Source organism: Oncorhynchus keta, chromosome 20 (assembly GCF_023373465.1).
Source record: "Oncorhynchus keta strain PuntledgeMale-10-30-2019 chromosome 20, Oket_V2, whole genome shotgun sequence".
In the NCBI taxonomy this organism is placed as follows: Eukaryota; Metazoa; Chordata; class Actinopteri; order Salmoniformes; family Salmonidae; genus Oncorhynchus; species Oncorhynchus keta.
In genome coordinates, this window is record NC_068440.1 from 44714174 (window position 1) to 44725853 (window position 11680).

Below are 11680 nucleotides of genomic sequence, written 5' to 3' on the forward strand. Positions count from 1 at the left end.
GTCTGAGTTGGTTACTGAGAGTTAGTTGGACCCATTCTGAGTGCCTGGTCTGAGTTGGTTACTGATAGGACCCATTCTGAGTGCCTGGTCTGAGTTAGTTACTGAGAGTTAGTTGGACCCATTCTGACAGCCTGGTCTGAGTTGGTTACTGAGAGTTAGTTGGACCCATTCTGAGTGCCTGGTCTGAGGTAGTTACTGAGAGTTAGTTGGACCCATTCTGAGTGCCTGGTCTGAGTTGGTTACTGAGAGTTAGTTGGACCCATTCTGACAGCCTGGTCTGAGTTGGTTACTGAGAGTTAGTTGGACCCATTCTGACAGCCTGGTCTGAGTTGGTTACTGAGAGTTAGTTGGACCATTCTGACAGCCTGGTCTGAGTGGGTTACTGAGAGTTAGTTGGACCCGTTCTGAGTGCCTGGTCTGAGGTAGTTACTGAGAGTTAGTTAGACCCATTCTGAGTGCCTGGTCTGAGGTAGTTACTGAGAGCGAGTTGGACCCATTCTGAGTGCCTGGTCTGAGTTGGTTACTGAGAGTTAGTTAGACCATTCTGACAGCCTGGTCTGAGTGGGTTACTGAGAGCGAGTTGGACCCATTCTGACAGCCTGGTCTGAGTTGGTTACTGAGAGTTAGTTGGACCATTCTGACAGCCTGGTCTGAGTGGGTTACTGAGAGTTAGTTGGACCCATTCTGACAGCCTGGTCTGAGTTGGTTCCTGATAGGACCCATTCTGACAGCCTGGTCTGAGTTGGTTACTGAGAGTTAGTTGGACCCGTTCTGACAGCCTGGTCTGAGTTGGTTACTGAGAGTTAGTTGGAACCATTCTGAGTGCCTGGTCTGAGTTGGTTACTGATAGGACCCATTCTGAGTGCCTGGTCTGAGTTAGTTACTGAGAGTTAGTTGGACCCATTCTGACAGCCTGGTCTGAGTTGGTTACTGAGAGTTAGTTGGACCAATTCTGACAGCCTGGTCTGAGTTGGTTACTGAGAGCTAGTTGGACCCATTCTGAGTGCCTGGTCTGAGTTGGTTACTGATAGGACCCATTCTGAGTGCCTGGTCTGAGTTAGTTACTGAGAGTTAGTTGGACCCATTCTGACAGCCTGGTCTGAGTTGGTTACTGAGAGTTAGTTGGACCCATTCTGACAGCCTGGTCTGAGTTGGTTATTGAGAGCTAGTTGGACCCATTCTGAGTGCCTGGTCTGAGGTAGTTACTGAGAGTTAGTTGGACCCATTCTGAGTGCCTGGTCTGAGTTGGTTACTGAGAGTTAGTTGGACCCATTCTGAGTGCCTGGTCTGAGTTGGTTACTGATAGGACCCATTTTGAGTGCCTGGTCTGAGTTGGTTCCTGATAGTTAGCTGGACCCATTCTGAGTGCCTGGTCAGAGTTGGTTACTGATAGTTAGCTGGACCCATTCTGAGTGCCTGGTCTGAGTTGGTTCCTGATAGTTAGCTGGACCCATTCTGAGTGCCTGGTCTGAGTTGGTTCCTGATAGTTCGCTGGACCCATTCTGAGTGCCTGGTCAGAGTTGGTTACTGATAGTTCGCTGGACCCATTCTGACAGCCTGGTCTGAGTTGGTTACTGATAGAACCCATTCTGAGTGCCTGGTCTGAGTTGGTTCCTGATAGGACCCATTCTGACAGCCTGGTCTGAGTTGGTTACTGATAGGACCCATTCTGAGTGCCTGGTCTGAGTTGGTTACTGATAGGACCCATTCTGACAGCCTGGTCTGAGTTGGTTACTGATAGGACCCATTCTGAGTGCCTGGTCTGAGTTGGTTACTGATAGGACCCATTCTGACAGCCTGGTCTGAGTTGGTTACTGATAGGACCCATTCTGAGTGCCTGGTCTGAGTTGGTTACTGATAGGACCCATTCTGAGTGCCTGGTCTGAGTTGGTTACTGATAGGACACATTCTGAGTGCCTGGTCTGAGTTGGTTCCTGATAGGACCCATTCTGAGTGCCTGGTCTGAGTTGGTTCCTGATAGGACCCATTCTGAGTGCCTGGTCTGAGTTGGTTACTGATAGGACACATTCTGAGTGCCTGGTCTGAGTTGGTTACTGATAGGACCCATTCTGAGTGCCTGGTCTGAGTTGGTTACTGATAGGACCCATTCTGACAGCCTGGTCTGAGTTGGTTCCTGATAGGACCCATTCTGAGTGCCTGGTCTGGGTTGGTTACTGATAGGACCCATTCTGAGTGCCTGGTCTGGGTTGGTTACTGATAGGACCCATTCTGAGTGCCTGGTCTGAGTTGGTTACTGATAGGACCCATTCTGAGTGCCTGGTCTGAGTTAGTTACTGAGAGTTAGTTGAACCCATTCTGACAGCCTGGTCTGAGTTGGTTACTGAGGGTTAGTTGGACCCATTCTGACAGCCTGGTCTCAGTTGGTTACTGAGAGTTAGTTGGACCCATTCTGAGTGCCTGGTCTGAGTTGGTTACTGATAGGACCCATTCTGACAGCCTGGTCTGAGTTGGTTACTGAGAGTTAGTTGGACCCATTCTGACAGCCTGGTCTGAGTTGGTTACTGAGAGTTAGTTGGACCCATTCTGAGTGCCTGGTCTGAGGTAGTTACTGAGAGTTAGTTGGACCCATTCTGAGTGCCTGGTCTGAGTTGGTTACTGAGAGTTAGTTGGACCCATTCTGACAGCCTGGTCTGAGTTGGTTACTGAGAGTTAGTTGGACCCATTCTGACAGCCTGGTCTGAGTTGGTTACTGAGAGTTAGTTGGACCATTCTGACAGCCTGGTCTGAGTGGGTTACTGAGAGTTAGTTGGACCCGTTCTGAGTGCCTGGTCTGAGGTAGTTACTGAGAGTTAGTTAGACCCATTCTGAGTGCCTGGTCTGAGGTAGTTACTGAGAGCGAGTTGGACCCATTCTGAGTGCCTGGTCTGAGTTGGTTACTGAGAGTTAGTTGGACCATTCTGACAGCCTGGTCTGAGTGGGTTACTGAGAGTTAGTTGGACCCATTCTGACAGCCTGGTCTGAGTTGGTTCCTGATAGGACCCATTCTGACAGCCTGGTCTCAGTTGGTTACTGAGAGTTAGTTGGACCCATTCTGAGTGCCTGGTCTGAGTTGGTTACTGATAGGACCCATTCTGACAGCCTGGTCTGAGTTGGTTACTGAGAGTTAGTTGGACCCATTCTGACAGCCTGGTCTGAGTTGGTTACTGAGAGTTAGTTGGAACCATTCTGAGTGCCTGGTCTGAGTTGGTTACTGATAGGACCCATTCTGAGTGCCTGGTCTGAGTTAGTTACTGAGAGTTAGTTGGACCCATTCTGACAGCCTGGTCTGAGTTGGTTACTGAGAGTTAGTTGGACCAATTCTGACAGCCTGGTCTGAGTTGGTTACTGAGAGCTAGTTGGACCCATTCTGAGTGCCTGGTCTGAGTTGGTTACTGATAGGACCCATTCTGAGTGCCTGGTCTGAGTTGGTTACTGAGAGCTAGTTGGACCCATTCTGAGTGCCTGGTCTGAGTTAGTTACTGAGAGTTAGTTGGACCCATTCTGACAGCCTGGTCTGAGTTGGTTACTGAGAGTTAGTTGGACCCATTCTGACAGCCTGGTCTGAGTTGGTTATTGAGAGCTAGTTGGACCCATTCTGAGTGCCTGGTCTGAGGTAGTTACTGAGAGTTAGTTGGACCCATTCTGAGTGCCTGGTCTGAGTTGGTTACTGAGAGTTAGTTGGACCCATTCTGAGTGCCTGGTCTGAGTTGGTTACTGAGAGTTAGTTGGACCCATTCTGAGTGCCTGGTCTCAGTTGGTTACTGATAGGACCCATTTTGAGTGCCTGGTCTGAGTTGGTTCCTGATAGTTAGCTGGACCCATTCTGACAGCCTGGTCTCAGTTGGTTACTGAGAGCTAGTTGGACCCATTCTGAGTGCCTGGTCTGAGTTGGTTCCTGATAGTTAGCTGGACCCATTCTGAGTGCCTGGTCTGAGTTGGTTCCTGATAGTTAGCTGGACCCATTCTGAGTGCCTGGTCAGAGTTGGTTACTGATAGTTAGCTGGACCCATTCTGAGTGCCTGGTCTGAGTTGGTTCCTGATAGTTAGCTGGACCCATTCTGAGTGCCTGGTCTGAGTTGGTTCCTGATAGTTCGCTGGACCCATTCTGAGTGCCTGGTCTGAGTTGGTTACTGATAGGACCCATTCTGACAGCCTGGTCTGAGTTGGTTACTGATAGGACCCATTCTGAGTGCCTGGTCTGAGTTGGTTACTGATAGGACCCATTCTGACAGCCTGGTCTGAGTTGGTTACTGATAGGACCCATTCTGAGTGCCTGGTCTGAGTTGGTTACTGATAGGACCCATTCTGAGTGCCTGGTCTGAGTTGGTTCCTGATAGGACCCATTCTGAGTGCCTGGTCTGAGTTGGTTACTGATAGGACACATTCTGAGTGCCTGGTCTGAGTTGGTTACTGATAGGACCCATTCTGAGTGCCTGGTCTGAGTTGGTTACTGATAGGACCCATTCTGACAGCCTGGTCTGAGTTGGTTCCTGATAGGACCCATTCTGAGTGCCTGGTCTGGGTTGGTTACTGATAGGACCCATTCTGAGTGCCTGGTCTGGGTTGGTTACTGATAGGACCCATTCTGAGTGCCTGGTCTGAGTTGGTTACTGATAGGACCCATTCTGAGTGCCTGGTCTGAGTTAGTTACTGAGAGTTAGTTGAACCCATTCTGACAGCCTGGTCTGAGTTGGTTACTGAGAGTTAGTTGGACCCATTCTGACAGCCTGGTCTCAGTTGGTTACTGAGAGTTAGTTGGACCCATTCTGAGTGCCTGGTCTGAGTTGGTTACTGATAGGACCCATTCTGACAGCCTGGTCTGAGTTGGTTACTGAGAGTTAGTTGGACCCATTCTGACAGCCTGGTCTGAGTTGGTTACTGAGAGTTAGTTGGACCCATTCTGAGTGCCTGGTCTGAGGTAGTTACTGAGAGTTAGTTGGACCCATTCTGAGTGCCTGGTCTGAGTTGGTTACTGAGAGTTAGTTGGACCCATTCTGACAGCCTGGTCTGAGTTGGTTACTGAGAGTTAGTTGGACCCATTCTGACAGCCTGGTCTGAGTTGGTTACTGAGAGTTAGTTGGACCCATTCTGACAGCCTGGTCTGAGTTGGTTACTGAGAGTTAGTTGGACCCATTCTGACAGCCTGGTCTGAGTGGGTTACTGAGAGTTAGTTGGACCCGTTCTGAGTGCCTGGTCTGAGGTAGTTACTGAGAGTTAGTTAGACCCATTCTGAGTGCCTGGTCTGAGGTAGTTACTGAGAGCGAGTTGGACCCATTCTGAGTGCCTGGTCTGAGTCGGTTACTGAGAGTTAGTTAGACCATTCTGACAGCCTGGTCTGAGTGGGTTACTGAGAGCGAGTTGGACCCATTCTGACAGCCTGGTCTGAGTTGGTTACTGAGAGTTAGTTGGACCATTCTGACAGCCTGGTCTGAGTGGGTTACTGAGTTAGTTGGACCATTCTGACAGCCTGGTCTGAGTTAGTTACTGAGAGTTAGTTGGACCCATTCTGACAGCCTGGTCTGAATTGGTTACTGAGAGTTAGTTGGAACCATTCTGAGTGCCTGGTCTGAGTTGGTTACTGATAGGACCCATTCTGAGTGCCTGGTCTGAGTTAGTTACTGAGAGTTAGTTGGACCCATTCTGAGTGCCTGGTCTGAGTTGGTTACTGAGAGTTAGTTGGACCCATTCTGAGTGCCTGGTCTGAGTTGGTTACTGAGAGTTAGTTGGACCCATTCTGAGTGCCTGGTCTCAGTTGGTTACTGATAGGACCCATTCTGACAGCCTGGTCTCAGTTGGTTACTGAGAGCTAGTTGGACCCATTCTGAGTGCCTGGTCTGAGTTGGTTCCTGATAGTTAGCTGGACCCATTCTGAGTGCCTGGTCTGAGTTGGTTCCTGATAGTTAGCTGGACCCATTCTGAGTGCCTGGTCAGAGTTGGTTACTGATAGTTAGCTGGACCCATTCTGAGTGCCTGGTCTGAGTTGGTTCCTGATAGTTAGCTGGACCCATTCTGAGTGCCTGGTCAGAGTTGGTTACTGATAGTTCGCTGGACCCATTCTGACAGCCTGGTCTGAGTTGGTTACTGATAGGTCCCATTCTGAGTGCCTGGTCTGAGTTGGTTACTGATAGAACCCATTCTGAGTGCCTGGTCTGAGTTGGTTACTGATAGGACCCATTCTGACAGCCTGGTCTGAGTTGGTTACTGATAGGACCCATTCTGAGTGCCTGGTCTGAGTTGGTTCCTGATAGGACCCATTCTGACAGCCTGGTCTGAGTTGGTTACTGATAGGACCCATTCTGAGTGCCTGGTCTGAGTTGGTTACTGATAGGACCCATTCTGAGTGCCTGGTCTGAGTTGGTTACTGATAGGACCCATTCTGAGTGCCTGGTCTGAGTTGGTTACTGATAGGACACATTCTGAGTGCCTGGTCTGAGTTGGTTACTGATAGGACCCATTCTGAGTGCCTGGTCTGAGTTGGTTACTGATAGGACACATTCTGAGTGCCTGGTCTGAGTTGGTTACTGATAGGACCCATTCTGAGTGCCTGGTCTGAGTTGGTTACTGATAGGACCCATTCTGACAGCCTGGTCTGAGTTGGTTACTGATAGGACCCATTCTGAGTGCCTGGTCTGGGTTGGTTACTGATAGGACCCATTCTGAGTGCCTGGTCTGAGTTGGTTACTGATAGGACCCATTCTGACAGCCTGGTCTGAGTTGGTTACTGATAGGACCCATTCTGAGTGCCTGGTCTGAGTTGGTTACTGATAGGACCCATTCTGAGTGCCTGGTCTGAGTTGGTTACTGATAGGACCCATTCTGAGTGCCTGGTCTGAGTTGGTTACTGATAGGACCCATTCTGAGTGCCTGGTCTGGGTTGGTTACTGATAGGACCCATTCTGACAGCCTGGTCTGAGTTGGTTACTGATAGGACCCATTCTGAGTGCCTGGTCTGAGTTGGTTACTGATAGGACCCATTCTGAGTGCCTGGTCTGAGTTGGTTACTGATAGGACCCATTCTGAGTGCCTGGTCTGAGTTGGTTACTGATAGGACCCATTCTGAGTGCCTGGTCTGAGTTGGTTACTGATAGGACACATTCTGAGTGCCTGGTCTGAGTTGGTTACTGATAGGACACATTCTGAGTGCCTGGTCTGAGTTGGTTACTGATAGGACACATTCTGAGTGCCTGGTCTGAGTTGGTTACTGATAGGACCCATTCTGAGTGCCTGGTCTGAGTTGGTTACTGATAGGACCCATTCTGACAGCCTGGTCTGAGTTGGTTCCTGATAGGACCCATTCTGAGTGCCTGGTCTGGGTTGGTTACTGATAGGACCCATTCTGAGTGCCTGGTCTGGGTTGGTTACTGATAGGACCCATTCTGACAGCCTGGTCTGAGTTGGTTACTGATAGGACCCATTCTGAGTGCCTGGTCTGAGTTGGTTACTGATAGGACCCATTCTGAGTGCCTGGTCTGAGTTGGTTACTGATAGGACCCATTCTGAGTGCCTGGTCTGGGTTGGTTACTGATAGGACCCATTCTGAGTGCCTGGTCTGAGTTGGTTACTGATAGGACCCATTCTGACAGCCTGGTCTGAGTTGGTTACTGATAGGACCCATTCTGAGTGCCTGGTCTGGGTTGGTTACTGATAGGACCCATTCTGAGTGCCTGGTCTGGGTTGGTTACTGATAGGACCCATTCTGACAGCCTGGTCTGAGTTGGTTACTGATAGGACCCATTCTGAGTGCCTGGTCTGGGTTGGTTACTGATAGGACCCATTCTGAGTGCCTGGTCTGAGTTGGTTACTGATAGGACCCATTCTGAGTGCCTGGTCTGAGTTGGTTACTGATAGGACCCATTCTGACAGCCTGGTCTGAGTTGGTTACTGATAGGACCCATTCTGACAGCCTGGTCTGAGTTGGTTACTGATAGGACCCATTCTGAGTGCCTGGTCTGAGTTGGTTACTGATAGGACCCATTCTGAGTGCCTGGTCTGAGTTGGTTACTGATAGGACCCATTCTTACCTATGCAGGAGGGCTGCGTGCCGCTCCAGATGCCGTCATACTGACAGTATCGTCTGGCTGAACCCACCAACACTAAAGGAGGAGAGCAGGAGAAGGAGACAGAGGAGAGGTAGGTGAACCCACGGTCCTCCCTTCTCCCCTGGGCCGGGACACCTGGGTCTCCACAGAACACAGCTAGAGGGGAGGGAGGGGGAGAGAGGGGGACGGGAGAGGGGAGGGGGAGGGGAGGGGGAGGGAGGGAGGGAGGGGGAGAGAGGGGGACGGGAGAGGGAGGGAGGGAGGGAGGGAGGGAGGGAGGGAGGGAGGGAGGGAGGGAGGGGGAGGGAGGGAGGGGGAGGGAGGGAGGGAGGGAGGGAGAATATATGTAAGATAGGCAATCGTTTTCTATCGATTTCTCTAATTTTTTCCCGTTATCTATCATTATTTATAAAGCATTTTAACACAGCACTGAATATCCCATATGAAACCAATGTGTCTGAAATGTATCTATTATTGTGTCTGTGCAGTGTGTCTGTGGAATGTGTCTGTGGAATGTGTCTGTGGAATATGTCTCTGGAATGTGTCTCTGGAATGTGTCTCTGGAACATGTCTGTGCAGTGTGTCTGTGGAATGTGTCTGTGGAATGTGTCTGTGGAATGTGTCTGTGGAATGTGTCTGTGGAATGTGTCTCTGGAATGTGTCTCTGGAATGTGTCTGTGCAGTGTGTCTGTGGAATGTGTCTGTGGAATGTGTCTGTGGAATGTGTCTCTGGAATGTGTCTCTGGAATGTGTCTCTGGAATGTGTCTGTGGAATGTGTCTGTGGAATGTGTCTCTGGAATGTGTCTGTGGAATGTGTCTCTGGAATGTGTCTGTGGAATGTGTCTCTGGAATGTGTCTCTGGAATGTGTCTCTGGAATGTGTCTCTGGAATGTGTCTCTGGAATGTGTCTGTAGAATGTGTCTATGGAATGTGTCTGTGGAATGTGTCTCTGGAATGTGTCTCTGGAATGTGTCTCTGGAATGTGTCTCTGGAATGTGTCTCTGGAATGTGTCTCTGGAATGTGTCTGTAGAATGTGTCTCTGGAATGTTTCTCTGGAATGTGTCTCTGGAACATGTCTGTGCAGTGTGTCTGTGGAATGTGTCTGTGGAATGTGTCTGTGGAATATGTCTCTGGAATGTGTCTCTGGAACATGTCTGTGCAGTGTGTCTGTGGAATGTGTCTGTGGAATGTGTCTCTGGAATGTGTCTCTGGAATGTGTCTGTGCAGTGTGTCTGTGGAATGTGTCTGTGGAATGTGTCTCTGGAATGTGTCTCTGGAATGTGTCTCTGCAATGTGTCTCTGCAATGTGTCTCTGCAATGTGTCTCTGCAATGTGTCTCTGCAATGTGTCTGTGGAATGTGTCTGTGGAATGTGTCTCTGCAATGTGTCTCTGCAATGTGTCTCTGCAATGTGTCTGTGGAATGTGTCTCTGCAATGTGTCTATGGAATGTGTCTCTGCAATGTGTCTCTGCAATGTGTCTCTGGAATGTGTCTGTGTCTGTGGAATGTGTCTGTGGAATGTGTCTCTGCAATGTGTCTGTGGAATGTGTCTCTGGAATGTGTCTCTGGAATGTGTCTGTGGAATGTGTCTGTTGAATGTGTCTGTGGAATGTGTCTGTGGAATATGTCTGTAGAATGTGTCTGAGGAATGTGTCTGTAGAATGTGTCTGTTGAATGTGTCTGTGGAATGTGTCTGTGGAATGTGTCTGTGGCATGTGTCTGTAGAATGTGTCTGTAGAATTTGTCTGTGGAATGTGTCTGTAGAATGTGTCTGTGGAATGTGTCTGTGGAATGTGTCTGTGGAATGTGTCTCTGGAATGTGGTCTCTGGAATGTGTCTGTGGAATGTGTCTGTAGAATGTGTCTGTAGAATGTGTCTGTGGAATGTGTCTCTGGAATGTGTCTCTGGAATGTGTCTGTGGAATGTGTCTGTGGAATGTGTCTGTGGAATGTGTCTGTGGAATGTGTCTTTAGAATGTGTCTGTGGAATGTGTCTGTGGAATGTGTCTGTAGAATGTGTCTGTAGAATGTGTCTGTAGAATGTGTCTGTGGAATGTGTCTGTAGAATGTGTCTGTAGAATGTGTCTGTAGAATGTGTCTGTGGAATGTGTCTGTAGAATGTGTCTGTGGAATGTGTCTGTAGAATGTGTCTGTAGAATGTGTCTGTAGAATGTGTCTGTGGAATGTGTCTGTAGAATGTGTCTGTGGAATGTGTCTGTAGATTGTGTCTGTGGAATGTGTCTGTAGAATGTGTCTGTAGAATGTGTCTGTGGAATGTGTCTGTAGAATGTGTCTGTAGAATGTGTCTGTAGAATGTGTCTGTAGAATGTGTCTGTGGAATGTGTCTGTAGAATGTGTCTGTAGAATGTGTCTGTAGAATGTGTCTGTGGAATGTGTCTGTAGAATGTGTCTGTAGAATGTGTCTGTAGAATGTGTCTGTGGAATGTGTCTGTAGAATGTGTCTGTGGAATGTGTCTGTAGAATGTGTCTGTAGAATGTGTCTGTAGAATGTGTCTGTGGAATGTGTCTGTAGAATGTGTCTGTAGAATGTGTCTGTAGAATGTGTCTGTGGAATGTGTCTGTAGAATGTGTCTGTAGAATGTGTCTGTGGAATGTGTCTGTAGAATGTGTCTGTAGAATGTGTCTGTAGAATGTGTCTGTAGAATGTGTCTGTAGAATGTGTCTGTGGAATGTGTCTGTAGATTGTGTCTGTAGAATGTGTCTGTGGAATGTGTCTGTAGAATGTGTCTGTGGAATGTGTCTGTGGAATGTGTCTGTAGAATGTGTCTGTGGAATGTGTCTGTAGAATGTGTCTGTAGAATGTGTCTGTAGAATGTGTCTGTAGAATGTGTCTGTAGAATGTGTCTGTAGAATGTGTCTGTAGAATGTGTCTGTAGAATGTGTCTGTGGAATGTGTCTGTAGATTGTGTCTGTAGAATGTGTCTGTGGAATGTGTCTGTAGAATGTGTCTGTGGAATGTGTCTGTGGAATGTTTCTGTAGAATGTGTCTGTAGAATGTGTCTGTAGAATGTGTCTGTGGAATGTGTCTGTAGAATGTGTCTGTAGAATGTGTCTGTAGAATGTGTCTGTAGAATGTGTCTGTAGAATGTGTCTGTAGAATGTGTCTGTAGAATGTGTCTGTAGAATGTGTCTGTGGAATGTGTCTGTAGATTGTGTCTGTAGAATGTGTCTGTGGAATGTGTCTGTGGAATGTGTCTGTAGAATGTGTCTGTAGAATGTGTCTGTAGAATGTGTCTGTAGAATGTGTCTGTAGAATGTGTCTGTAGAATGTGTCTGTAGAATGTGTCTGTAGAATGTGTCTGTAGAATGTGTCTGTAGAATGTGTCTGTGGAATGTGTCTGTGGAATGTTTAATGTCCTTATTCCTAGTCGTAGCTCAGATCCTTCCATTCTATTCCAGTGGGTTACTTACGGAAGCACTGTGGTTTATCGCCGTTCCAGATGCCTTTTCCCTGGCAGATGAGCACGGTGGGCAGGGAGAGCTGGTAACCCTGGTTACAGGCGTAACTAACGCTGTTGCCCCAGGTGAAGTCTGCTCCAACCACCTGGCCGTTAGGGATGGGAGGCGGGGCCGTACACACTATAGCTGGAGAGAGAGACACAGGCTAGATATCGAATCA

General features: G+C 48.5%; 1 protein-coding gene across 1 annotated transcript in view; it reads right to left on the reverse strand.

Moving 5' to 3' along the window:
• Nucleotides 1-11680, reverse strand: part of LOC118381542 (CUB and sushi domain-containing protein 2-like) — a 1147246-nt gene that overhangs the window by 35700 nt on the left and 1099866 nt on the right. Inside the window, 2 exon segments of the mRNA XM_052473074.1 lie at nucleotides 8022-8195; nucleotides 11473-11646. Coding sequence (XP_052329034.1) covers nucleotides 8022-8195; nucleotides 11473-11646 — 348 coding nt within the window.